Here is a 25,648-nt window from a genome sequence, read left to right on the forward strand (position 1 = left end):
TAGAAGGATCGTCTTCTGGGTACAAGTTAGCCCAGCTTCTTGACCAAATCTCAAACGCTTCGTCTTTCCAGACTTTGAAACTGGCTGGATCCACGATTGTTGGTTGAATAACCTCCTTAGCTGGGAACACTCCCCAAGTAACTGCATTCACATCATACTCACCGGTGTTTGATACCCAATTCTCTGCTTTGTTCACGGCCATGTAGGTGATAGAAGGAAAAGCTTTGGATTTCTCCACAAGTGTGTCTAACTTTNATGATCTTGATTTGTGTGAGGAACTTTCCCAATGAGCTGAATGTGTAGGGTGCATCAGTAGTGGTGCTGGCTAATTTGAAGCCGAGGAATATGAGAGGGGTTAAGTCATGTGGTATGCTTTTAGCTGCGTCTGACTCTGCTCATGAGAATGTTGAGCTTCTTGTTCCACCTGAAGGCTCTGTTCCTGGAGATAGAGTGTGGTTTGGTAACGAAGACGATCTCGAGCAGCTTCCTGAACCTGCACCTCCTAATAAGGTCTCCCTTGCCTGCAAACCACTTATCATTTCAGTATCAATGTCTGTTGTTACTTGTTAGTGATGGGATTTTTCAAATTATGTGTTCTTTTTTGGTTGTTGCAGGTTCAAAAGAAGAAGATGTGGGAATCGGTGCAACCGCTTTTGAAGACTGATGCGTCTGGTGTTTCGATGCTTAAGGACGAGCATTTGATGATGCGAACATCTTCTGGTCTTGTTACTTCAAAATCTTTAAGAAATGCCAACATTTCTTGATTTTATTTTTAAGCTATATTAAGATGTTTTTTTTTGACAAAGAAGAGAAAGAACAAGCCGCCAAGGCAATTTTTTTCATTGCAAATCAAACTGTTGTTTTTTTTTTTGTTGAATCATCAAAATAAGGTTATAACTTTAAAAGGTACAAAACAAATCCCGAAATAGAACTTTTCCTCTTTGCGGTCGGCTTTCTCGGAGATCAAGCAAAGACAGAGAAGATATCACCATTGATGTAATCGTTGTCCACTAAGCTTACCAAATAGTAGTTGTTCTTCACCTGCACATTGATTAGATCCTTCTTATCAGTACAGCTAAAACCAATCAGGTTTAAGAAAAGAAGAGAAGGAAACAGAAGGAAGATTCTTTACCTCCTCTAGCAACTTTTTAGAAGGATCGTCTTCTGGGTACAAGTTAGCCCAGCTTCTTGACCAAATCTCAAACGCTTCGTCTTTCCAGACTTTGAAACTGGCTGGATCCACGATTGTTGGTTGAATAACCTCCTTAGCTGGGAACACTCCCCAAGTAACTGCATTCACATCATACTCACCGGTGTTTGATACCCAATTCTCTGCTTTGTTCACGGCCATGTAGGTGATAGAAGGAAAAGCTTTGGATTTCTCCACAAGTGTGTCTAACTTTTCCTTCGAACAGAAGAACTCTAGATAAGCTTTCTGGTAGACGTAACCACCAGGACCACCCCATCCTGCCAAGTTTCAGTTGCAATTATACATTTTTGTTATAAGCTTAGAAGAGAAACTCTAGAGAGGTTTGATAGGTTTCAAGAAAGGATAGATGAATCCTGAGTCAAATAAAAATATTGTTTTGAGACATAATATTTATGATATGTGATTGCAGATATGAGTTTCCTTACCAATAGCTGGGGAATCGGATTTGGCTGCATTAACTGATGGTTGGCTATTGATGGTCAGGAAACCGTTGGAGTTGACTTTTCCGAGTTGCTCGTTTATGATCTTTGTCTCTGGCTGGAGTCCATCTAATTCAGACCATGGACTGCTTTTTAAGTTTCCAAGGCAGAGCTCTTTGAATTTCTGATTTGTGACAGTTTTTACAAGAAAATATTATAAGTAAGAATGAGGAAAAAGAGAATGAAACAATTTTTATGACTGTTAGTAAAGAAATGCTACCTCTTGAACATCGTCAATGCTTTTCAATGGGACAACCCATTCTTGCTGAAGCTTCCTGTCACGTGCTTTTGGGCGCATGAACTATCAACACATGCATTAAGATCAGCACTACTCATTGGCAATGAAAAACGCAGAAGAAGATAGCAAGCAAACCAAGCATCTATCTCCTTACAAGTGATAATGGTAGGGTAAAATAACAATATGCAAAAAAAAATCTCAAGTAAAGCAAGAAGAGCAACTAAAATTAGCCCTTTAGAATCCAAGTTCGCAAAATCTAAAGTAGAATATCAGAAAACTGATGAAAATGTGGTACCTGATAATCAGAAAGTGTACTGTATGAAGCACTGCGTGAATCACCCCATCGTCCATGTGGGAAGTCATTCCAGCCCTTTGTTCTAGATATGTAGCTCTTAGGACGGTTTGCCCTGCAAATATTAGGAAGAAAGAAATGATATTATTCTCTCCCCAACGAGAAGTTTAAAAATCCGAGACAAAATTCAGAGCAAGAGAAACAAAATGCAGGTTACCAGAAAATAGGGCGAACATCTTCACTAATACGGAAAACATTTGCAGGGCGTCTCCAAGGTAGAGAACGAGAAATTTTTGACTCATCAATCAGACCAAGGTTCTGCAATTTGAGCAACATTGTTAGGTTTGTGTGTTAGATATTACAACTACAACGAAAAAGAGATTGAAGGAAATGAGGAACAACCATTAATATCCCAATAGCTGATTTGTCAACGTTCAATGTGTAGAGATGAAGGGTAGTGATTCCATGAGCCAAAATCTTTTTGCACATTTCTGTGGCAAAGTGAATACCATAAGCTTTAACAGCTTCGTCATTATCCTTAATAGGCTCTAAGGCAGCAGTGAGCTCAGCAGGTATCTATAACAATAGTAGCATAAAATAGAATATTTAGTCGAAGAAGAATGATATCTGAAAACATTGGTAATACGGCATCATCACCAAGGGTTCTATATATGTCAGCCAAATCATATATGATCAATAAGCAAACAGATAGATGCAAGAAAACTCAGAAACGTAAGCGTTTAAGCACAAAGACAACATTTTTCTACAAAGCAATTTATATTATGATTCATGAATGATGTAAGAGATCACAACATACCTTGGTCTTGCAGAAACCAGCCATACGCAAGAACCCCTTGTAGTTGGAAATGGGCATAATTCCAGGAACAATGGGACAGTTGATCCCGATTTCCCGACAGTCATTAACAAATTTGAGGAAGATATCAGTATCATAGAAAAGCTGGGTAACAATCAAATCTGCTCCAGCATCAACCTGTTCAGATACGACCCCACAACCCATCAGATCAGATCAAACACGGGTACACAAAATGCAAAGGGAAGAACAAAAATCCGAACCTTTTTCTTCAGGTAAGCAAGATCACTCTGGTAAGATTCAGGAGTAGCAAGTCCATTAGCTTCAATAACATCCGGATGAGCCTCTGATTTAAACAAAAACACAAATCCTCAATCAGAGATCAAACATACAAACACAAACACAAACACAAATACATTAACAAAACCAACAAAAAGGATGGGGCAAATTCAATACCAGGATAACCAGCAACAGTGATTCCAAAGTAATCACCATACTTGGTTCGAATATGATTGACCAGATCCAAAGCACAAGCAAAACCTCCTTCAACCTGAACGAATTTATCTTGTCCATGAGGAGGGTCTCCTCTGAGAGCAAGCACATTCTGAATCCCATTAGATCTAATCGTCTCAAGGGCGTGGTCAATCTTCTCGACAGGCATGTTGGTACAAGTGAGATGCATCATAGTCTCGACGCAAATCACATTCTGCATCCTCGAAGCGATCTCGAGAGTGAGATCGGCGGTGGATCCTCCGGCACCCCAAGTGATATCGCAGAAGGTAGGTCCGTAAGAGACCAAACGATCCATACGTTCGAAGAGATTCTCGACACCATCCTCCGTCTTCGGTGGGAAAAACTCGAAGGAGAAGGCTGTTTGGCCTTGATCCGTCACAGATTTGATCTTATCAACTACCTTCATCTTTCTGAGCTCGAGGAGGAGATCCCAAATCCCAGATTCGGAATTAGATTAGGTAAGGTGGTAAGGAAGTGGTGGAGAGTGGTGGAGAGGCTATAGTGTCTCGTTTACTCACTCTTTTATACTAACTAACCTCTCTCTCTCTCTCATTCTACAAAAGGAAGAGATCCAACAACTTTGGTGGTAAGTGCCGTGCCGGTATCCGGTACATTTTTAGATAAATTCAATTTATCAATAGGACCAAAATCTCATATACCCCTTTCAATCAAAACAATTTCTTAAATTCCTTCAATGTTAAAAAGACAATATTATCTTTAATAAAAATTATTAAAAATTAAATATAACTAAATCAGTAAGTGTTCAACAAAAACACAATATTTAAATATTTAAATCAATATGGCTTACAATTATTATTGAAATTTGTTATTCAATTATTTTCAATATTTATTATTAGATTCATATATATTGGATATACTCTCGTACATATCTTATCACATTGTATCATATATATACTTGATTAATAAAAATGACTCCAACCAATGAGATTAACCAAATTACATGGTATTAGAGCCTTTCTACAAAGCTAATAAAATTACATTTATCAAAAATAGTATTTATTTAACCAATACACTTACAAAGTTGCTACAATATATATAAAATGTTCGAACATAGTATTTTCCTTTCCAATTTTCTAAAAGATAAATCATAATAATAAAGTTATAAAAGTTTGAAATCTCTCCACATGTTTTCATAATTTTCTTATTTTCCCAACTATATTTATATTTTTCTTAAATAAAAAATAATTAGGTAGGTGAGCGGGCCCCACATCACCTACCACCGGCAAAGCCAATCCACACTGTCGGTCATCGGACCGTGGCTATCAACAACCGCAACAACGGACACAAGCTAGCCCAGGAGGATCACGTGCTTAATCATCTGGACTGGCAATCATAGAGAGAACAAACCGGTAATTGGTTATATAGTCCTCAGACCGGGAAGTAGTTTTTGTTTTGTCACTAAATAACCAAAACCCGGTTTAAAGTCCAAAAGACATTTCTTTTTCTTTGGTCTAAAAGATTCCACATATGTACTACTGAACTACTGATTCGAGTTGGATACATACAAAATCTATTTGCCAACCGACAGAGTTTGGTTGGTTACAATAGCAGATACACCCAGGTTGTAATTCAAATGTTGGGAATGAAATCAGACTTAATTGGGGCAATATCAAACATTTACGATCTTCCAAACTTCTCTGGACATGTTGACAATCTCGGTGACACCATCCTCATACATGACCTGGAGCAAGTATATATTTTTGTCTATTAGATTTCGTAAAATGAGATAGAAGGTGGTGAACAACAAGTCAAGTGGATACCAAGTGTTTTCTTGAAATCTCATCGTATTGTGTAATGATGCCAAAACGCCTGAAAATGTCGACTATTATTGTCAAAAACTACACCTTAATTAACAAACAAAACAAATGCTACTGATCTGCCTTTTGTTTATATTGCAATATGAATGCTTTCTGAGCCTTGCGGCCCTTTCTTATTGTGCTTATACCTCTGCTTCGTGGGACGTGCTAAACAGATCACCACACCAATGCAGTTACGGGAACATATTATTCTTTGGCTTCTGTTGATCCAAGATTTTCCTGACGCATCCAAATTTTTGTCTCATACCTCTGAATCGATCGAGATGCTTATCGAAAATAGAGCCATATAATTAATACTAACCGGCAACGCGTCTACCTCGCTTTTTCACCTAACCAGATGTATATGATCATATAATAAGTTAATGTTTAACATGCCACATAACAGGATGAATAAGTTCGAAATAGTGTTACAAAACCATGATCATGAGACATTAACTCAAAACGATTCAACAAGAGCATCTATATATATATATATATATGCAAGCTTCTCTTCCAGATAGACTTCAGTTTCAATTTTTACCTTGGGCGTATTCAAAGTCACTTTACTTGCCACTGGTTTCACATCTTCTTCCAAAGTTGTCTTCTTAGCTTTACTAGGTTTTGCACCCAGTTTTTTTCTGCAATCAACTGAACCGCAGTAGCAATCTTGATCTGCACCAAACTGCACAAATCTGCTATCTTTCTTAGTATTTCTTAGTATCACAACTTAATACTTGTCATCAAGTACTTTATAAAAGACAATAGTATCCAAGAATATGCACAAGCTAAGGTATTGTTGGTGGATGCAAGAGAAAATGTTCTTACTGGTAATCGTAGGTCAACTCCTCGCCTTTGTTTATGAAACGGGTAGCAAATATGCCGATTCTTGTCTCTCCATCAATTATCCTATTGGAAAACAAAGGGAGACCATTATACAAAATAACTTTTTCCCAACTGTACGTACTGAACAGAAGATGATGAGCAATATTAATTAATAAACAAACCATTTCTGCATCTCTGCATTAGGATCACAGCTGTGATTGATATATCTTGATTTATTCCCCTTATGAGTAGCATCAATAACCATGTTCCAGTTTATCTGACACAAATAAAAATTTGTCTCGACCTTCTTCAACTTCCAAAGCCTTTCTTGACAAATCTTTTCGTCGATAACTACAGTGATCAATTGGATTTACAAGAAGATAAATAGATGACACAGTAAGCAGAGAAATATACAAGTAAAGAGAAGCAACAATGATATAACATCACCTTCCCCAACATATTCGATGATAAAATCTCCTGGTTCGATATCTTCATCTGCTGCAATACCATTTCCACATTTCTCTGTCTACAAGAAACACCTTATTCAACCAATAACCCTAAAATGCAAATTTTTTTGTATAAGCAATATACAAACCTGAACTAACTTCATCTTCTTGATACGTCTTTGTTGAAACGGCTTGTTGGTGCACTCGCCTCTGCATTCGCAACTAGATGAACAGCTTGAGAGTAGAGCCCTATACATCAAGGATAACAAAGAAGTAAAACAAAGTCAAACATCAACAATCAAAATCAATGCAGACAAGAATCTTTACATCAAAAGAGTATTTGTAATCATAGACTCATATTAAATACATAGAGTCAGATTTGGAACATACCCACAACTGCAATCACTTCGACAGAGATTAGAAGAACCAGGATCCAAGGAGCAAGAACAGAATATGCCATGATCTTTAACTTTCTTTTTGAATTTCTTCTTCAAGTATATATCTTTAAAACAAGACTCACTCATGTGAAAACAAAAGAAACAAGAATATCTAATGAATTGTAGAAGAGTAAGTAAGAAAAAAGATAAGACTTTGCATCTTTATTCTGTAACAATGAAAAGGATACTGCGCTTGATGAAGACAGGCTTGTCCTTACTCAACCGATCCGGAGATTCCAATTTCTCCAATTCCCCGACCTGTTTTTTTAACATTCTGAGAGACCTCCTGATTTCAACCCGATCGTAACCCTGATAAGAAACCATAGAAACCTAAGATCATATACGAAAACATAAAGCCGTAAAGATCATTGAAAAGAACTCATGAAGACTCTGATCGAATGTACCTTCTTGGCGGAAGACATGGTAATAGACCGGAATGATTCGAACTTTTGATGCAGAAACTTCTTTAGAAACCAAATCAATTAAAGAAGAAGAATAAGAAGAAGATGATGATGATGATGATGATGATGAATCAGTGGCAGAGAGAGATAGTAAAAAGAAGACGTAACGGAGAAAGAGCGGCAGTTGCAGTTTTCCTTTTTTGAGGATTTTGAAATTTCTTCAAAGAAAGAAATAAATCGGCTTAAAAGGGTATACCAGTAATTGCGATTTATTTCCTATAAACGGTTTTTAGATATAAATGGGCTTTAGATTATTGGACCGGCCCAATCAAATAAAACCCATTACTTTGTATTACCTGTAATTAATTCTTCAGTACATAAATGATCACAACGAGAGATTATGGTAATTCACTCTTTTACTTTTTTTTTTTTTTTTTTTTTTTATTTATATCATAAATGTAATCATCCATATTCGAAGCTTAAGATAATTACGTAAAAGAAAAGAGGAGAGAGAGAGAGAGAGAGAGAGGACGAAATTTTATTTCTTGAGAGTAACACGAAATCGTTCTTCTGCAATTCAAACTTCGTCTCCCTCAATTCGAACTCTCGCTCTCGTCTTCGTCGCCGGAGGTCTTATCTCCGTCGTTTCTAGTCAGCGTTAACGATTTTATCAGGTGATCCATCTTTATACTCTGCTAGAAATTGGAAAAGTTGTCGTTCTCTCCGGATCGGATTATGAAACTCTGTGCGTTTGTTTAGTTGTTAATCGAGCTCATATTCTTGTTCCTTTTGATCCTTTTGCTTCTACTTTTTTGTGTATGCGAGAATTGAGTTGCCAAATTTATAGTTGACTGATTGATCAATTGTGATTACGGTAGATCCGCCAGGGGAAAATTGCGTCAGCGTTCTTGAGTTATTGCATGATTTCATCTCGAACTTATATGAATTTTTGTGTGTAGATTTGTTCAATTTTGGGATTTTGCTTATCGGATTTGAGCACCTTTGACGCCTTTATCTTTAACTGTTGTGTTCATTAGATTCTCTTTGATTCCTAAATTCGAATTAAGAAAGATTTGGGGCATATTGAAATGGGGTGTAATAGTAAGTGAGAACAAACTTAGGGATCAAAGTTCTAGGTTGATATAAACCTGTTGAATTATGGGATAATACAAGATGTAACCTTGAGGGGATTGTTGTGCTTTAGCTTACTTTGTGAACGAAATTGTTAGAGCTAAGTCTGTTCAATGTTAACTTGATCTTTTTTTTTTTTTATCTCTTATTGCAGACAAAGGTAGATTCTCTGGTGGGTTTTGAGAGACAGACATGTTGCATGTGGTGGTTAATGTCTAGGTAATGAAGGCTATATGTGATAGATTTGTTCCTTCGAATTGTTCTTCATCAAACACAGGTGAAAAGCGTGATATATCCCGGGCATCTCTAGTTTCAGATTCGGCATCTAGTGATAACAATTCAGACTTGACGTTATGCCCGGATGTGGTTGCATCTTCCTCCCCTGTTTCTCAACAGTCTAAGGAAGCTTCAACTTCCGAGCATAAGCCAGATTGTACCACACATAACAGTTGGACAGTAATTTTTAAAACAGCTTCTATGGCTAGTGGGGCAATTAGGAGATTTCAAGAGCGTGTATTAGGGCCGAGTAGGACCGGTATTTCGAGCAGTACAAGTGAGATATGGCTCCTGGGTGTCTGTTATAAAATCTCAGACGGTGAATCCTCAGAAGAAGGAGATTCTGGTCATGTCTTGACCGCATTCGGACAAGATTTTTCATCCTTAATACTAATGACATATCGTAGAGGTTTGTATATTCACTTCAAACTCGAGCAAGCATAAAACTTTTCACAAATTACTCACTAAGTTAGTTTACAGGTTTTGAGCCTATTGGCGACACAGCTTATACTAGTGATGTTAACTGGGGTTGCATGCTTCGAAGCAGCCAGATGCTCTTTGCACAGGTATGCTTATTACTATTGTAGCTTGAGAATTCAAAACTTTACACGTATGTTCTAAATTTCCAGATCTTTAACAGGCATTGCTATTCCAAAGGCTGGGAAGGTCTTGGAGGAAAAAGGAATCTGAGGTTAGTTAAATGTGATATCCACTCTATGCCTTAACTACTGATTATACAATATAAGGAGCATAGATCTGGTTTCTCATGAGTCCAGTTTAAGTTAGCTTGTTTGGTTTAAAAATGCAGCCGCCTGAAGAGGAATACTTAGGGATATTAGAACTTTTTGGTGATTCTGAGGCTTCAGCATTCTCGATTCACAATCTTATACTAGCTGGAGAATCTTATGGCCTGGCTGCTGGGTCATGGGTAGGACCATATGCTGTTTGTCGATCATGGGAATCATTAGTTCGGAAGAAAAGAGAAGAAACTGATGTTAAAAACAAGTCGTTTTCCATGGCTGTTCATATCGTTTCTGGCAGTGAAGATGGAGAGAGAGGTGGAGCTCCAATTCTCTGTATTGAAGATGTCACCAAAAGTTGTGTGGAATTCTCAGAAGGGGAAACTGAGTGGACGCCAATTCTTCTCTTGGTGCCACTGGTTCTCGGACTTGACAAAGTGAACCCCAGGTTTGTGATTTTATCAAACTGATTGCTAGGCGATATGTACTATATTCAACTTTTCGTCTTCCTCAGAAGCTGTTCGATTAGTCTAAGGAAAAATTGATGGCTTGTAATTACATACACTCATTAATCTACATATACACTATGGAGAGGATATGATGACAGCAGAGTTTGAGTGACGTACTATCAAATTTGGCTAAATCTTTTCTGAAAAGACTATTATTTTGTTGCCAGGTACCTTCCATCTTTGATAGCCACTTTCACTTTCCCTCAAAGCCTCGGCATTTTGGGCGGCAAACCAGGTGCATCAACTTACATAGTTGGAGTTCAAGAAGACAAAGGCTTCTACCTTGATCCGCACGATGTTCAACAGGTTTTCTTCAACATTCCTTATAAATCCTTTAATAAAAACAAACAAGAATTACTGTAGTGTTTTACATCTGGCACGTTTTGATTTGAGGTTTCAAACATTTAAGGTGGTCCATATTTTCCTTATATTGTCCCCATCACATTCATTCATTAATCGTCTAATTTAGTTTGGAGACTGTTATTACTCAGTCCATGTGCTTCATATGACATTTCAGTGTCACTGATTGAGCCTTATCGGTAATGGTTGATAGGTAGTGACAGTCAACAAAGAAGATAGAGATGTTGACACATTGTCTTACCATTGCAAGTGAGTTTGATTGATTATTTTGCCTTATTTAGTGTTGTGTCTCTACATGATTCATACTTCTTATTCCTACTAAATATGGTACTGTGGTACAGTACACCCCGTTATGTTCCGCTGGAGTCACTTGACCCGTCACTAGCTCTCGGATTCTATTGCCCTGACAAAGGTATTTACTAGTTTCTAAGGATGGCCACAATTCTGATTACGCTTGGCTTTGCTTTACACTGATATATCTTCCAACTTTGTAACAGCTGATTTTGATGATTTCTGTATCCGAGCAACAAAGCTAGCTGGAGAATCCAATGGCGCTCCTCTCTTCACTGTTACTCAATCTCACAGAAGGAATGACTCCGGAATTGCAGAAAGCAGCAGCATAGTGACATCTACAGAGTTCTCTGGTGAGGAGGAACATGAAGATGACTGGCAATTACTTTGAACACTTTTTTTTTTTTTTACTTAGCCATTCTTTTTCATCATTGTGTGACTTTGTTCAATTATCGAAAATACCATTCTTTTTACATCGATACTAAGATTTGATGATGTTGTATAAATAATGAAAAACCCAAACCCCTTTGTTTTCTGTATTAAACTAATTATTAAGTATTAACGTTGACTTACGTAAGTCAAAAGTATTTTTAGACATAGATTGAAGAATACGAAAAAGGAAGACTCGAAAAACCAGAGGGAGTGTTGACGTGGATCCACTTCCCGCCATTCTTCTCCGCCGTCGTCGCCTTCACCATCATCGTCCCACTTTCTTCACCGCCACCGCCAATCATTGCCACCGCTTGGCCACTCAAGCTTCCTGCGAAAACCGACGTCATCGTCGTCACCGGGAGCCTAATCGTCTCCATAACAACCTTCCATTTCATCGAATCATCCTCGATTTCCCAACGAGGCTGACTCTGTCTCTCACTGTCAATAAAACACCATAACCTACAACCTCTAAAATCCCCGGCGGATTCAGCAGCAGCGGCGGTGGCGGTGGCGGTGGCGGTGCGACCTCTCGGGCTTAAATCAGGAAACGGCCAGACATTTTCGATTACAGACCAGGAATTCGAAACCGGATCGTAAATCTCGCCGTCGGATCGGAATTGGCCTTGCGTCTCCGTTCCGTAACCGCTCAACACGCAAAATCCAAGATCCGTAGCCATCGAGAATCCGTGGCACTCGTCTCTTCCTTCGGTCATCGGAGGAAGCGTCGTCCACTCGTCTTTCTCAACATCGTACACTTCAGCCGATCGGAGAGCGTTCTTCTGATCATCATGACCTCCGGCGACGTAAACCTTCCTCGAGCCAGCAGAAGCGCAAGCGAAGAACGATCTCGCCGCCGACATCGGTTTCCCTCTTCTCCACCTCCTTCCGCTTCCTTCTCCGGCGAAGAAATCCAAAACGAAGACATCTCTCACAGGCTGCAACGTCTCCGGATCCCAACCGCCGATCAAAAGCACTTTCCCAGCGTCCTGAACCGCAACGCACTCGCAGAACAGAGGAATCCGCTCAGGAATCGCGACGCGGTGCCACGTGTCAAGCGTCGCGTTATAAACGCTTAAACCGTAAAGTGGCGTCCCAGTCAGACGCGGTTGTTGCTGCTGCTGCTGGATCATCATCATCTGAGACTCGCTTCCTTCTTCTTCCTCTTTCTTCTTCTCACCACCGTCATCATCAGTCATCACCGGAGTCAGAGGTTGAACAAGGCAGAGAAGAGACTCGGCTTTCCCGAAACTGATCCGTTCCTTGTTGAAAGAAGGACGGGAGATAACACATTTCCATGAACGGCAAACGTGTTTCATGGAAGAATGAAACTCAAAAGGAACCCTAACCAAACACTCCATAGCTAATTCCTCAGGTAATCCTGGGATTAAATCTCCTTTAATCCAACCTGATTTCTTCTTTGACACTCCCATTATTAAACTAAATTAAGTAACAACAACTTTAGCTTACAAGAGACTTAAAAAAAAAAAAGAAGCTTCTTGAAACAACAAGATTCGACTATGATTTTGATATTATCGGAAACTGTAAAAGACACTCAAAGAAGATGTGATTGGGGTAAAAGCTAAGTGTTTGGGCAGAGGGTTTTTATAACAAAGGGAGATATAGGACACTGAACAAAGACGGTCCCTAGATGATAATTATCATCTTTCTTTATTTTTTTCTATAAAAAAAAAAAAAAAAATAGTTATCATCATTTCTTTTATTCTTGATATTTTCCGAAAGCAAACAACAACAAAAAATACAACACTAAATTTAAAACAATAGACAGATCTACAAATAGTTTAAAACTTGTTCAGTGAATATGCATCACACAACAAAAAAAATATAGTTAATCCAAAAATACGATAAAATGTAAAAGCCTTTAATAAGTTGACGAATATTTGCAATTTTATGTTTTGTTATTGTGTGAAATTACAAATCCTTCAATGATATAATAAATTAATAATAATTCATTTTTTCTTCCAAATAAATGAGTAAGGAGGACCACGCGATTTTCATCCAAAAATTATTTATTTCGTTTTTTTTTTTAGAGTTATATGTGAAGAAAAAAATGGCGTGAGGTATTTGATTCACTAAAAAAATCGTACGACAAGTATCAAAAATAATGTTATTATTATTTAGAGGGATAAATAATTGGGGTTCTAGAAGAAAGAAGTCCATGTGGATACGATGACTTATCTTCTTTCTTATCCGCAAGATCAACAATACGGTGACACATGGACCATAGCACCGTCGTCCTCTTCCAAAAATAATAAATATCATCTAACCATCTTCAATAATGTATGTATGTATGTATCCAAAATATTAAAATATCAGTTACCCTTAAACGAATTAACGATTTTTTTTCTGAAAGTTTGACAGTGACGTAATTCTCATTTGTAAGACCTTTAGATATACGTTTAGATATCCTCGAGGTAGGTTTTAACTTTTTATAACAAGTACCACTTCAGTTAAGTTTAACTAGTTTAGTCCTAATTTATACCATAGATTCATGCATGTAACTAACAATTACTATTAGTTCACTTATATATAAATATTCGTCGAGTAGTACCACTGTTCATCAAAAATATAATATATTTTTTTTGTTTCTGAGCTAGACATAATTTGATGACAAGAACCAAAGAAATTGCTCTATTATTGTAACCCGAAAAAATCGATGGCGGAATGAAGTGACAATGAATAGTATTATCCAAAAATGCAATCAATGAGCTAGGAACATTTATAGGAATCGTAAGGGAGTGTGTGTGAGTGACATTAAAGGGTGTCTATATATGCTCCATTTCTGCAAATCACACTATAACTCCTACCCATCTGCCGACCTTTTTTTTCCCTTTATTTCTCTCGTGTCCTAAATTCCATCAAGATACGTCTCTTACTATTATTATTACAAACGTGTTTTCTTAACAAACGTATCTATTTGGAACTGTTTCTATAATTCCCTGTTTTAAACCTGTTCATGAAGCTTTCTAGTATAACTTTGTATCGGAATTGGTTACATACATTCTCGTTTTATGGGATCTGTTTTAGTCTTTTGAAAATTATGCTTGCTTTATTACCCTTCATTCTTATAACATTCTTTTTGATGTGAGATGTACATATGTAACCCTTGTTATGTACTAGTATAGATAACAAAGTTGACGGTAAATAAAAAAAGAATACTTTAAGATTCGAGTTTCAATCAAATGAGCATTCAAAGTAATAAACATTCGCTTCTTGTTTTCAGATAAAACTTTCACTTCTAAATTAACTAACAGTTTCATTTTGAACAAACATTTTACTAGGACGGTATTAATACTGGTCTATAATCAATGGCATTATAATAGTATGAAATTATGAACTTTGAAAGAACATAACCCAAATTAAATATAAGAATATGAGATTTAAAATATTAAAACTAGCTCGTTAAAGAATCTTGATTCATTTCTCCAAGACAAATTTTGATGAAAGAAAGGATTGAAAACGCCTCACAAAATGTTGTTTTAGTGTTCGTTGATAAATTCTATTTATAATTCGTCGTCAAGCATGAGAATGACGAGATTATTGACATTGTAACCATTCGGGAAAATAATTAATTGTAGCCGAAAAAAAAAATGATCGTATGCATAAAATAAAGAAAAATACGAGAAATGAGCTGTGTGCCTTCTAGAAGACCATCGATATATCTTTTCGTAATTTTCGCCTTTAAGGCTGGAAAACAAACGAGTGCGTACTACTCCCTACGCTTGAAATCTCTCATGCCTTTTTGGCTTTTCCAATTTAAACAATTTTTAGCATTACTGGAACAAAATTTATTTAAATTGGTGATCATTTTTATTTTTGCTAAAAGGTAAACTGCATATAAATGAATGTATTGGAATGTAAGTCCAAACACAATTAGTTAGTTCCTGGTCAAAAAAAAAAAAAGCTTTAAAAGCCAGACTTCAAATAATTGATGGAAATGTTCATTGTATTTCAATAGTTAGCGTGGTGTTCGTTGTATCTGTAGGGAATATTCGTATTTCAACCAAGGGTTCCAAGCTAGAGGGGCTACTGCTCCAACAGAAAAGGGCACTAAACCATTATTAATCAAATCACTAGCTGATCAACTAATTACGTCGAGAATTTAAAAAGAGTTTTTTTTTTAATCGAAGCTAGGCAAACACACATGCACACACACACACACAAAATAATAATAAAAGAAAAAAATAATTAGAAAAAAAGAAGCCGAAAGGTTAAAAACCTTGAAAAGAGGATATAAAACATTAGCAAATTTTTGGAGTATTTGAGTTAAAAACCTACAACTTAAAAGACTTCGCTGGAAGGTTTGCTCTGTTATCTCTCTTAGCTGGTGATTTGGCCGTTTCTTTGTTGCCGTTAATAACGCCGCCGTCCCAATTTCTTGTGGGCTTAAGGACTTCTCTCTCAGGTTTAGTTTACTGAGCAGAGCACTATCCGGAGATATCAATGTTTTCTGTCCGGCTTCAGACAATTATAAAATCTGGGTTTTCCTCTTTTGAAATCCTTCAGTTTCTGTTTCGGTAAGTTCCTAGCTTTCCCCTTGATTCTGTTCATCTTTATGGAGAAGCAATTGGATAAAGCAGAGCGCGGTTTTAGAGGTTCCCATACAATTCTTAGATCAAGATTCCTCTTTTTACTGCTCTCCGCCAACCTTTTGTGCGGATAGCCTTGAAGCAAGTTCCTCAAAGAGTTCTCCGCCGGTGATATCTTCGTCGAAAAGGCCTAGGCCTTGGTTAAAAAATTCCAAAGGCAGAAAAGGTAAAAATCTCAATACTATGGAGTCAAATTTGGATAATAAACTTGATAATTCTGGAAAGAGTGATATAAAGGAAAAAGGAAAGGGGTTGGCCAAAGGTCTCCAGAGAGACAATGATTCGGTGGTTCCAGGAGAACTGCCGCAAGACCAATAGATATATTATGCTGGAATGTTCAAGGGCTGGGGAATCCTTGGACAATTCGTCTTCTCAAGGAAATGAGAAAAACTCATTTCCCTGATATCTTATTCCTCATGGAGACAAAAAAAACTCTTTTGGCTTTGTGGAAAAGGTTCAAGGTTGGATAGGCTATAATAATCTTAGAACTGTTGAACCAGAAGGTTGTAGTGGTGTATTAGCTCTTTTTTGGAAAGATAGTGTTGATATTGAGTTTCTGGGAGTAGACAAAAACTTTATAGATATGAAAGTTTCTAGCGGTTCAAAGATGTGGTATGTTTCTTGTGTTTATGGGAATCCGATTACTAGTCTTCGTTACTTAGTTTGGGATAAAATCTCAAGAGTTTGGTTTGCTAAGAAAAGAAGCCTGGTGTATGCTTGGTGATTTTAATGCCTTACTATCAAATGGAGATAAGTTGGGGGGACCATTGCGAGACCTAAGTTCCTTTCACCCTTTTCAAACTTTTCTTGCTAATTGTGACATGTGTGAACTTGGTAGCTCTGGAAATGGTTTTACTTGGGGTGGTGTTCGGAATAAACAGTGGATCCAATGTAGACTTGATCGACGCTTTGGGAATCCAGCCTGGTTTTCTTTATTTCCCAATAGTCATCAGTGGTTTTTGGAGAAATTAGGATCAGACCATAAGCCTGTTTTGGTTAAATTTACAAGTGACAAAGAATTGTTCAGGAATCAATTCTGGTTTGACAAGAGATGGGCTGAGGATCCTTCTTTATTGGAAGTAATCCAGAAAGTGTGGAATGAAATGAGCACATTAAGTTCTGATTGCTCTGTTCTGGCGAGAAATGAAAATTGCAAAAAGGCTATTGGCATTTGGAAGAAACAAGCAAGGACTAATTCAGAGATCAGGATTAAAAGATTAAGAAAAGAGTTGGCAAGTCACTATGAAGCCTTGAAGCCTAACTTCAGAAGGATAAATGCGATTAAAAGAGACCTTGCTATAGCATTTCGGGAAGAAGAAATTTACTGGAGACAAAAAAGTACAGAGAAATGGCTTCTTGATGGGGATAGGAATACCAAATTTTTCCAAGCATCAGTGAAAGCTACTAGAATGAAAAATTCTTTACCTTTCATTATAGATGACACTGGTGTAGAGCAATTTGGTGAACAACAGAAAGGTGAAGTGGCTGTTAATTATTTCTCTAAGCTTTTCACATCATCTGCACCTTCGCAGATTAGTGCTTTACTGTATAACTTTCAGCCGAGAGTTTCAATCAGTATGAATCAAGACCTCTCTAAGGAAATTACAGTCTCTGAGATACGACAAGCTGCCTTCTCAATTAGTAGTGAGAGTGCTCCGGGTTCTGATGGGCTCACTGGTTTCTTTTTCAAAAAGTTTTGGCCAGTAATTCATGATCAGGTCAATAAAGAGGTGCTCTCCTTTTTTGCCACGGGGAATCTTCCGGTGGAATGGAATCATACGCTGTTGTGTTTGATCCCCAAAATTCAAGCTCCAAAAAGAATGTCGGATCTCAGGCCAATCAGTTTGTGCTTAGTGATTTATAAGATTGTCTCAAAAATTCTGGTGAATAGACTGAAAAAACATTTATCTTCCATAATCTCTCCTACTCAGGCTGCTTTTGTCTCAGAAAGACTGATTTCTGATAATATCTTAATAGCACATGAAATTGTTCATAGTCTTCACACTCTTCCAAGTGTTTCTCAGGAGTTTATGATGGTTAAAACTGATATATCAAAAGCTTATGATCGGGTAGAATGGAGTTTTTTGAAAGATATACTTATTGCTCTAGGATTTCATGATCGTTGGATCGCTTGGGTTATGGGCTGTGTAACATCGGTGAACTATTCAGTGTTAGTTAATGGAGAATCTTATGGTTCATTTCAACCTGAAAGAGGAATCAGACAGGGGGATCCTCTTTCCCTTTTCTTGTTTGTGCTCTGTACTGAAGCTTTGGTTCATCTCTTCAATCAAGCTGCTAGTGAAGGTAAAATTTCTGGTATTCAATTTCATCATTCTGGTCCAGCAATCAATCATTTGCTATTTGCAGATGATAGCCTCTTTATTTGTAAAGCTAATAGAGATCAATGTNGATTGTCTCAAAAATTCTGGTGCATAGACTGAAAAAACATTTATCTTCCATAATCTCTCCTACTCAGGCTGCTTTTGTCTCAGAAAGACTGATTTCTGATAATATCTTAATAGCACATGAAATTGTTCATAGTCTTCACACTCTTCCAAGTGTTTCTCAGGAGTTTATGATGGTTAAAACTGATATATCAAAAGCTTATGATCGGGTAGAATGGAGTTTTTTGAAAGATATACTTATTGCTCTAGGATTTCATGATCGTTGGATCGCTTGGGTTATGGGCTGTGTAACATCGGTGAACTATTCAGTGTTAGTTAATGGAGAATCTTATGGTTCATTTCAACCTGAAAGAGGAATCAGACAGGGGGATCCTCTTTCCCTTTTCTTGTTTGTGCTCTGTACTGAAGCTTTGGTTCATCTCTTCAATCAAGCTGCTAGTGAAGGTAAAATTTCTGGTATTCAATTTCATCATTCTGGTCCAGCAATCAATCATTTGCTATTTGCAGATGATAGCCTCTTTATTTGTAAAGCTAATAGAGATCAATGTGCTGAGATGATGAGTTGTTTACAGAAATATGAAAGGATATCTGGTCAAATGATTAATAAAACAAAATCAGCGATTACTTTTGGAATTAAATCAGATCAGAGGGATTGGCAGTGGATAAAAGAAAATTCTGGGATTAGATTCGAAGGTGGAACTGGGAAATACTTAGGTCTTCCTGAATGTTTAAGTGGTTCAAAACAGCAGCTTTTGGGATTCATCAAGGATAGGTTACAGTCTAGGTTAATTGGTTGGTATGCTAAGAATTTATCTTAAGGGGGTAAGGAAACGCTTTTAAAATCTGTTGCTTTGGCATTACCTGTCTATGCCATGTCATGTTACAAGTTGCCTAAGGATACGATCAAGAAATTGATTTCTGTAATGATGGACTTTTGGTGGAATAATACTCAAGATCAAAAGAAAATCCACTAGCTGAGCTATGAGAAGTTGACTCTACCGAAAAAGGATGGGGGCTTTGGTTTTAAAGACTTGGAAATCTTTAATCAGGCGTTGCTAGCTAAACAAGCTTGGAGGCTTCTCCATGATTCAGATTGCCTCTTCTCAAGATTTTTGAAAAGTAGATATTTTGCTACTGGTGATTTTCTAGATGCAACAGTGGGGCGGAGTCCTTCATTTGGATGGAGAAGTATCTTGTTTGGTAAAGAGCTCCTGACTAAAGGTCTGAAGCGTGTTATAGGGAATGGGAAAAACACTCTTGTTTGGATAGACAACTGGTTATTTGATGGCACTGCTAAACGACCCGTTGGTAATCAGTCTCTTATGAACATTAATCTTCGAGTAGCTGATCTTTTAGCTCATCACTCTGGCATGTGGAATGATACTCTTTTAAGAAGCTTGTTTCACCAGTCGGAGGTTAAAATCATAAAGGCTATACGACCAAGGGTAGGTTATACTGATTCGTTTTGCTGGGGTGAAACTAGGAATGGAGTTTATTCTGTGAGTTCGGGTTACTCTATGATGTTTGGATTGAGGAAAAAAGAACTCATTGCATCTGCTGAAGCTCGTCCAACTAGAAACCCGGTTCTACAAGCTTGTTGGGATGTGTCAACCTCTCCTAAAATTCAGATCTTTCTTTGGAAAGCTCTTCATGGGGCTCTTGCAGTTAATGAAAGATTGAGAACACGGGCAATAAGAGTGTTCGATGGGTGCATTTTTTTGTGGTGCAGAGACTGAATCGATTAATCATATCTTGTTTCTTTGTCCTTATTCAAGACAAGTTTGGGCCCTCTCTAACATTCCTTCTCCACTTTTGGGTTTTGGTAACTCAGAATTTGAGAATATGTATCATCTATTTAGCTTGAACAAGATAGAGAATTCTTGGCGGATCTTAATTCAGCCTTTGCTTGGATATTGTGGCATTTATGGAAAGCCCGAAATAAGTTGCTTTTTGAAGGTGTCAGCATGTCACCGCCTGACTTGGTACAAAAAGCATGGAATGATACTTCAAAATGGTTTGTAGTGCATAATCAAGACTCCCACCTTAAACAATCTGACATTGTTCAAGCTGCAAGGTGGACTCCTCCTTTACTTGGTGAGGTTAAATGCAATATTGGCTTTTCTTGGTCCAAAAGATTTTCTTTGTCGGGAGCTTCTTGGGTGGTGAGAGATCATGTTGGCAATGGCATTCTTCACAGTAGACGGTCCTTTGCTTCGGTTTACTCTGTCTTTGAGGCTAAAATAAAGAGTTGGGAATGGGCTTTAGAGAGTATGGCAAGTTTGCATGTGGAGAATGTTACATTTGGGGCATCTTCTTTGGAAATTATCCAGGCGCTGCATAATCCTAGCGCCGCTAGGTTGCACTGAAACGGGTACGGGAACAGGAATCGGGTACGGAAACGGGGACGGAAAACGGTGAAGTAAAAATTTATAGATACGGGTACGGTATGGGTACTTCAATAAACATATAAGAAAATATACCCATACCTTGAATAAGAGGGGATTAGTAAAGTTAATGGGAAAAGGAGAGAGGGGAAAAGAGTCTAGAAAGTAGAAAAACATGAAAAAATGAAAATATGCTTATGATAAGCGTGCTTTGAATGAAATGAAATGGATGCAAATATCAAAAAATTCGATGTTATCTTCCCCTAAAACATCTAAGGCGTCCCCATAGAGTCCCCGTAGACTTTCCCTCCCCAACATGTCCCCGGTACGGGGACGACTACCAAATAGATGTACCCGTGCATCATAGTCCTAGCCACGGGCCTGCATTTTCAGGTTTCATTGGCCTCTTATCCTTCTTGGCAAAGATAAACCAAACTGGTTTCTGCTTTATGAACCTACCGTGTGTAACATTGGGGCCACTCTAATTGCAAATAGTGTTACGATGGATCTGAGGTTGTCTTCTTATGTGGCTTGTGGTTTCACCATATGGTTGAAAGGTTTTTTTGAGAATGAACAAAGGGTGCTATCTACGTCTATAAGCTAGTAAATTCTCTATGTTTCCTTATCAGGTTTTTTTAGTTTCTAGTTTTTAAATATGGATATATATATATATATTTGGGTTTATCGGTCATCGATTGACTGGGGTCTTGAATCTTCCCAGAAAAAAACAAAAGCAGAAGACTTTTTGGGTTTTAAGCGGTGAATATATCTCTATAATCATTTCTTCTTTGGTTTGCTTTCTCTTTTGTCTTTTTTGACTTTTCTTCTTTTTTTTTTTTTTCATCAAACACTCCACTATATTACATTAAAGGTTAACATGCTTCCTTTGACAAGGAGCCAAATACACCAATAAACTTACACAGGAGGAAAAGATAAGTTACAATCAATAAATTTAAGACATACATCAAACAAGCTTTGAAGCTTAATTTGGAACCATAAAGGTTAGAAAATAAACAAAGGGGACAACAAGTCCAGGAGATAAAGAGTTGCCCCACAAAGTGAGGCCATTCGAGGTAGAGAATGACCGACCACTGTCACATAGTCAGCCACTTTGATAACCATTGCCGCAGACGTTGCAAAAGAACGATCGCGATGTTTGGATTCCGTACGTACGGTGTTTGGATTCCGTATGTGCGCCAAAAGTCCCTGAACGATCGCGGTGTTTTCTTCTCTTATCAGATAAACTCTTGTACTACATTACCTTAGTACTTTTATTTACTCCTATATATTATCCTCCCTCGGTTCTTTTTTATACTGTAACTTTCCTTCTCTTTTCTTTTACCCTTCCAATGTCCGACGAACTGTGGAATGATTTGCAGTATATGGTTCTGGGCCGAGATGACCCGGAACTGTTTGTTCCACATGTAGCTTATGCTGGAGTTCTTGCTAGAAACAGGGTTAGTTTGATTGGGCGTCCTCTTAATACCAACGAGCAAGAGCTTAGGCGTGTGATCCTTGCGCTGCCTAACTCCTGGGATTTATCTGCTAGGGTGCATGGACGTGTTTTGGATGATAGATTTGTCCAGTTTTGGTTCCGGTCGGAGTCTGATTTGAGAGCTGTGCTCAGAAGGGGTCCTTGGTTGTTTAATAATTGGTTTGTGGCTTTGCAAAGATGGGAAGACTATCCTGCAAATGTTTTCCTCACCTCTATTGACCTATGCAGTGCCGGCTTAAATGGGGGGACAACCGGTGCGACTGCCCCGGGTCCACCAAATTAGGGGGCACAAAAAAAAATTTCAGTTCTTAATATGTATCAAGTTTTTTTTTTTTAAGTATAAGCTGACGAAAAAAAAACATGTTTGAGAGAATCCAAGTTTGATGAGTTAATGGGCCAAAATCAAAATTAAATTATTGGGCCAAATTGGTTTTGTTATTTATAGGATTTACGGTAATTGGTGGAAATAAGGAATCGGTGATCTTTGTCTTTTATGTTTACGTACGAAGCTTTTCATCTTCCCACCCCATTCACATGACCACAACACACAAGTCTCTTTTTTCCAACAAGCGATCTCCATAGCCGACTAGCCGTTAAGCAGCAGACAACAAGTTTTTGAGTAATGTTCTATTTGATTCTTGCTCTGCTTTTTTCTAAACTAGTATTTTGTATTCTAATTTCTAAAATTGGAACTCGCTAATCACTAACAACTGTTTTTTTCAGGTTTATATTTGTTCATTTGTTCTTCTAGCATTCATATAATCAGATTCATTCCCCAATAGCCCAGCCCCAAAATCCAGGTGCTATTCTTCTTTTTTCTTTGCATCTAGTTAAGATTGCATCATGCCAGGACAGAAACCGGGATGTCAGAAAAGAAAAAAAAGAAAACAAGATGAATTGTTTGTTCAATCACTAAGAGGCTCTTTAGATAAATTTGTGACAAGAGCAAGTGCTAATGAAAATTCAGAATCTGGTGGTGCTAATGAAAATTCAGAATCTGGTGGTGGTGGTATAAATAATCCCGATGATAGTAGTCACTTGAGTGAGCATGATAATGCATCTAATGTTGAAAGTTTAAATGTTTGTGAAAACCCAAATTCTCGTGTTGATATTTTTGATCCAAGGTATTGGGAAAACCTTGATAATAAAATGAGAGATGTGTTAGTTGAAAAAGGACCTCAAAGAGAATTGAGTCTTGTGTTTCCTTTAGATGCAAACAAGAGGCGTTTCTCATATAATTATTATTCTAGGAAGCTGCGTAATGGGGAAACTAGTGACAGAAATTGGTTGGTTTACTCCAAACATGTGAACAAGGTTTATTGCTTTTGTTGCAAATTGTTTAAATCTAGAAATTGTTCAAATATGCTTGCTTTAGCTAATGATGGTTATAATGACTGGAAGCATCTTAGTGAGAGACTTAAAGATCATGAGAAAAGTGTAGAGCATATGAATAACATGAAAACTTGGAAAGAGCTGAAAGTTAGATTTGAGAAGAATCTCACAATTGATAAACCACTACAGAAAGAAATTGCTAAAGAGAAAGAACGTTGGAGGTTTGTCTTAGCTAGAATAATTGCTGTTGTAAAATTTCTTGCTAAAAGAAATCTAGCTTTTCGTGGAAAAAATGAAAAACTTTACCAAGATAACAATGGTAATTTCTTAGGTGCTATTGAAATGATTGCAGAATTTGATTTGATAATCCAAGATCATATTAGACGCATTCATAGTCATGAAATTCATTGTCATTATCTTGGTCATAATATTCAAAATGAGTTTATCTCTCTTTTGGCTCATAATGTTCAGCTTTCCATCGTTAAAACCATTAAAGAGTCTAGGTACTTTTCTGTCATTCTTGATTGCACACCGGATGTGAGCCATCAAGAGCAAATGACTTTGATAATTCGATGTGTGAAAATATCAAACAGAAAAGCAAGTGTAGAAGAGTACTTCTTAGAGTTTCTAAAGGTGGATGACACCACTGGTTTAGGTCTCTTTGATAAGTTACTAGATGCTTTAAAGTCTCTTACTCTTGAGTTTGAGAATATTAGAGGTCAAGGTTATGATAATGGTTCTAACATGAAAGGAAAACATCAAGGTGTTCAAAAGCGATTACTTGATGTAAATCCAAAAGCTTTGTATATGCCGTGTGCTTGTCATAGTCTGAATCTTGTGGTTAGTGATATGGCTCATTCATGTGTAAAAGCTATTTCTTTCTTTGGAATTGTGCAACGCATATATGCATTATTTTCTAGTTCTTCTAAGAGATGGAAAATTTTGCTTGATCATGTTCCTTGCTTTACTGTAAAATCTTTGTGTAACACACGTTGGGAGAGTCGAATTAAAAGTGTCAAAGCTATTAGGTTCAAAGCTCCACAAGTAAGATCAGCTTTATTGGAATTATATGAGTCTTGTGATGATGCTATGACAAAGAGTGATGCTGAAAGTTTGATCATGGCATTTGATAATTTTGAATTTATCCTTGGCATTGTTATTTGGTATGATATTTTGTTTGCCATTAACTCAGTGAGTAAGAATTTACAGTCTAAATCATTTTGCATTGATAATGCTTTAAAACAATTGCAAGGTGTGTGTTTGTTTTTTGAGAAGTATAGACATGAAGGGTTTAGTTCTAGTTTGAGTATAGCTCAAACTATTGCTCGTGATATGGATGTAGATCCTATATTTCCACAGAAGCGTCGTGTTTTCAGAAAAAAACAGTTTGATGAAATTGGTTTGGATGAGGAAATACAATCTAGTGAAGATGCATTTAGAGTCAATTACTTTTTGGTTGTGGTGGACATGGCAATCACTTCGGTGAAGACCAGATTTGATCAAATGAAAACTTTTGAAAGTGTTTTTGGTTTCTTATTTGATTCGAAAAAGTTAAAGACATTACATGATAGTGATTTACAAGAGCATTGCTGTAACTTATGCAAAACTTTTTCTCATGGTAACTCGTCGGATGTTGATTCAGATGATCTTTTTTCAGAATTGAGAGTGCTTCAAACGACTTTACCTGATGTGTCAATGGAACCTACTGAAGTTCTTGAGTTTGTTGAAGATATTGGTTGTTATCCAAATGTTTCAATTGCATATAGAATCATGTTAACTATACCGGTGACAGTCGCTTCAGCGGAGAGAAGCTTTTCAAAACTAAAATTATTGAAAAATTATCTAAGATCTTCAATGTCTCAAGAAAGGTTGAATGGTTTAGCTATTTTGTGCATCGAAAAGAACATATTGGAGAGCATTGATACTGAAACTATTATTCATGATTTTGCATCGACTAAAACTCGTAAAAATAGGATTTTGTGATCCTTTATATCTTTCAAGAATGAGTATTGGCTTCTGTTTTTTTTTCAAGTGTGAAAGGATGTGAAAGTTTACATATATGGAGATGGAAAGGATAAAACAAGCTTACAAGGCCAGCTAGAAGCAGAGGAGAGCACAAAGTTACAAGAAAAGCAAGGAAAGGAGAGCACACTCGAAATTTATCTTTTTTGTGTGACTGTTTATTTACATCTGTTGGAGGAAAAATTGCAAAATGACATT

At 37.3% G+C, this 25,648-nt stretch overlaps 7 protein-coding genes across 9 annotated transcripts in view; 4 read left to right on the forward strand and 3 right to left on the reverse strand.

Annotated features, from left to right (window-relative positions):
* Positions 1-4,064, reverse strand: part of LOC104699915 (methylenetetrahydrofolate reductase 1) — a 5,034-nt gene extending 970 nt beyond the window's left edge. Inside the window, exons 1-10 of one of the 2 annotated variants that reach the window (XM_010415311.2) lie at positions 3,487-4,062; positions 3,294-3,376; positions 3,037-3,210; positions 2,622-2,795; positions 2,437-2,537; positions 2,223-2,334; positions 1,910-1,990; positions 1,636-1,813; positions 1,133-1,467; positions 813-1,041 (exon numbers count right to left, since the gene is read on the reverse strand). In XM_010415311.2, the coding sequence (XP_010413613.1) occupies positions 964-1,041; positions 1,133-1,467; positions 1,636-1,813; positions 1,910-1,990; positions 2,223-2,334; positions 2,437-2,537; positions 2,622-2,795; positions 3,037-3,210; positions 3,294-3,376; positions 3,487-3,949 (1,779 nt within the window). In that variant the 5' untranslated portion in view covers positions 3,950-4,062 and the 3' untranslated portion in view covers positions 813-963. Of the gene's footprint in view, positions 1-812; positions 1,042-1,132; positions 1,468-1,635; positions 1,814-1,909; positions 1,991-2,222; positions 2,335-2,436; positions 2,538-2,621; positions 2,796-3,036; positions 3,211-3,293; positions 3,377-3,486 lie in introns of those variants that run through there. The other variant, XM_019227379.1, reaches the window with a different exon arrangement.
* Positions 269-922, forward strand: LOC104699917 (aminoacyl tRNA synthase complex-interacting multifunctional protein 1-like). The gene is made up of 2 exons (XM_010415312.2): positions 269-510; positions 615-922. The coding sequence occupies exons 1-2, from the start codon at positions 346-348 to the stop codon at positions 762-764; spliced, it is 315 nt and encodes a 104-aa protein (XP_010413614.1). The 5' UTR covers positions 269-345; the 3' UTR covers positions 765-922.
* LOC104704194 (putative histone-lysine N-methyltransferase ASHH4) lies at positions 5,678-7,487 on the reverse strand. Its single transcript, XM_019227380.1, has 9 exons — positions 7,470-7,487; positions 7,254-7,374; positions 7,019-7,130; positions 6,778-6,877; positions 6,630-6,708; positions 6,365-6,533; positions 6,186-6,266; positions 5,902-6,052; positions 5,678-5,710 (listed from the first exon to the last, which is right to left on the reverse strand). Exons 1-9 carry the CDS (start codon positions 7,485-7,487, stop codon positions 5,678-5,680), a joined length of 864 nt encoding a protein of 287 aa, XP_019082925.1.
* Positions 7,942-11,312, forward strand: LOC104699920 (cysteine protease ATG4b-like). 2 transcript variants are annotated; one of them, XM_010415317.2, is made up of 10 exons: positions 7,943-8,140; positions 8,752-8,816; positions 8,908-9,282; positions 9,354-9,439; positions 9,514-9,564; positions 9,682-10,061; positions 10,290-10,428; positions 10,676-10,731; positions 10,824-10,894; positions 10,980-11,312. In XM_010415317.2, the coding sequence occupies exons 3-10, from the start codon at positions 9,075-9,077 to the stop codon at positions 11,162-11,164; spliced, it is 1,176 nt and encodes a 391-aa protein (XP_010413619.1). In that variant the 5' UTR covers positions 7,943-8,140; positions 8,752-8,816; positions 8,908-9,074; the 3' UTR covers positions 11,165-11,312. The 2 variants fall into 2 exon arrangements, with proteins under 2 accessions (XP_010413618.1, XP_010413619.1); XM_010415316.2 differs by having other exon boundaries at positions 7,942-8,140; positions 8,752-9,282.
* Positions 11,280-12,821, reverse strand: LOC104699919 (F-box/kelch-repeat protein SKIP20). Its single transcript, XM_010415314.2, has one exon. It carries the CDS (start codon positions 12,633-12,635, stop codon positions 11,364-11,366), a length of 1,272 nt encoding a protein of 423 aa, XP_010413616.1. The 5' UTR covers positions 12,636-12,821; the 3' UTR covers positions 11,280-11,363.
* LOC104704195 lies at positions 16,634-20,583 on the forward strand. Its single transcript, XM_010420320.1, has 4 exons — positions 16,634-18,116; positions 18,335-19,009; positions 19,367-19,905; positions 20,077-20,583. The coding sequence occupies exons 1-4, from the start codon at positions 16,634-16,636 to the stop codon at positions 20,581-20,583; spliced, it is 3,204 nt and encodes a 1,067-aa protein (XP_010418622.1).
* LOC104704196 (zinc finger MYM-type protein 1-like) lies at positions 22,940-25,411 on the forward strand. The gene has a single exon (XM_010420321.2). It carries the CDS (start codon positions 22,940-22,942, stop codon positions 25,409-25,411), a length of 2,472 nt encoding a protein of 823 aa, XP_010418623.2.

The sequence above is a fragment of the Camelina sativa genome, chromosome 7 (assembly GCF_000633955.1).
Source record: "Camelina sativa cultivar DH55 chromosome 7, Cs, whole genome shotgun sequence".
Lineage (NCBI taxonomy): Eukaryota > Viridiplantae > Streptophyta > Magnoliopsida > Brassicales > Brassicaceae > Camelina > Camelina sativa.

Excerpts from the sequence above, each read along its gene's own strand:
- LOC104699917 (XM_010415312.2), top strand. The coding sequence starts at position 346 with ATGAGAGGGGTTAAGTCATGTGGTATGCTTTTAGCTGCGTCTGACTCT. Across the intron at positions 511-614 it reads AACCTGCACCTCCTAATAAG|GTTCAAAAGAAGAAGATGTG; the intron begins GTCTCCCTTGCC and ends TGGTTGTTGCAG.
- LOC104704194 (XM_019227380.1), bottom strand. Across the intron at positions 6,878-7,018 it reads CGAAGTGATTGCAGTTGTGG|GGCTCTACTCTCAAGCTGTT; the intron begins GTATGTTCCAAA and ends CTTGATGTATAG. Across the intron at positions 6,053-6,185 it reads GAGTTGACCTACGATTACCA|ATTTGTGCAGTTTGGTGCAG; the intron begins GTAAGAACATTT and ends GAAAGATAGCAG.
- LOC104699920 (XM_010415316.2), top strand. The coding sequence starts at position 8,820 with ATGAAGGCTATATGTGATAGATTTGTTCCTTCGAATTGTTCTTCATCA. Across the intron at positions 9,565-9,681 it reads GGAGGAAAAAGGAATCTGAG|CCGCCTGAAGAGGAATACTT; the intron begins GTTAGTTAAATG and ends TTAAAAATGCAG. Across the intron at positions 10,429-10,675 it reads ATCCGCACGATGTTCAACAG|GTAGTGACAGTCAACAAAGA; the intron begins GTTTTCTTCAAC and ends AATGGTTGATAG.
- LOC104699919 (XM_010415314.2), bottom strand. The coding sequence starts at position 12,635 with ATGGGAGTGTCAAAGAAGAAATCAGGTTGGATTAAAGGAGATTTAATC.
- LOC104704195 (XM_010420320.1), top strand. The coding sequence starts at position 16,634 with ATGTGTGAACTTGGTAGCTCTGGAAATGGTTTTACTTGGGGTGGTGTT. Across the intron at positions 18,117-18,334 it reads CAATCAAGCTGCTAGTGAAG|CACATGAAATTGTTCATAGT; the intron begins GTAAAATTTCTG and ends ATATCTTAATAG. Across the intron at positions 19,010-19,366 it reads GTTACAGTCTAGGTTAATTG|ATGCAACAGTGGGGCGGAGT; the intron begins GTTGGTATGCTA and ends GTGATTTTCTAG.
- LOC104704196 (XM_010420321.2), top strand. The coding sequence starts at position 22,940 with ATGCCAGGACAGAAACCGGGATGTCAGAAAAGAAAAAAAAGAAAACAA.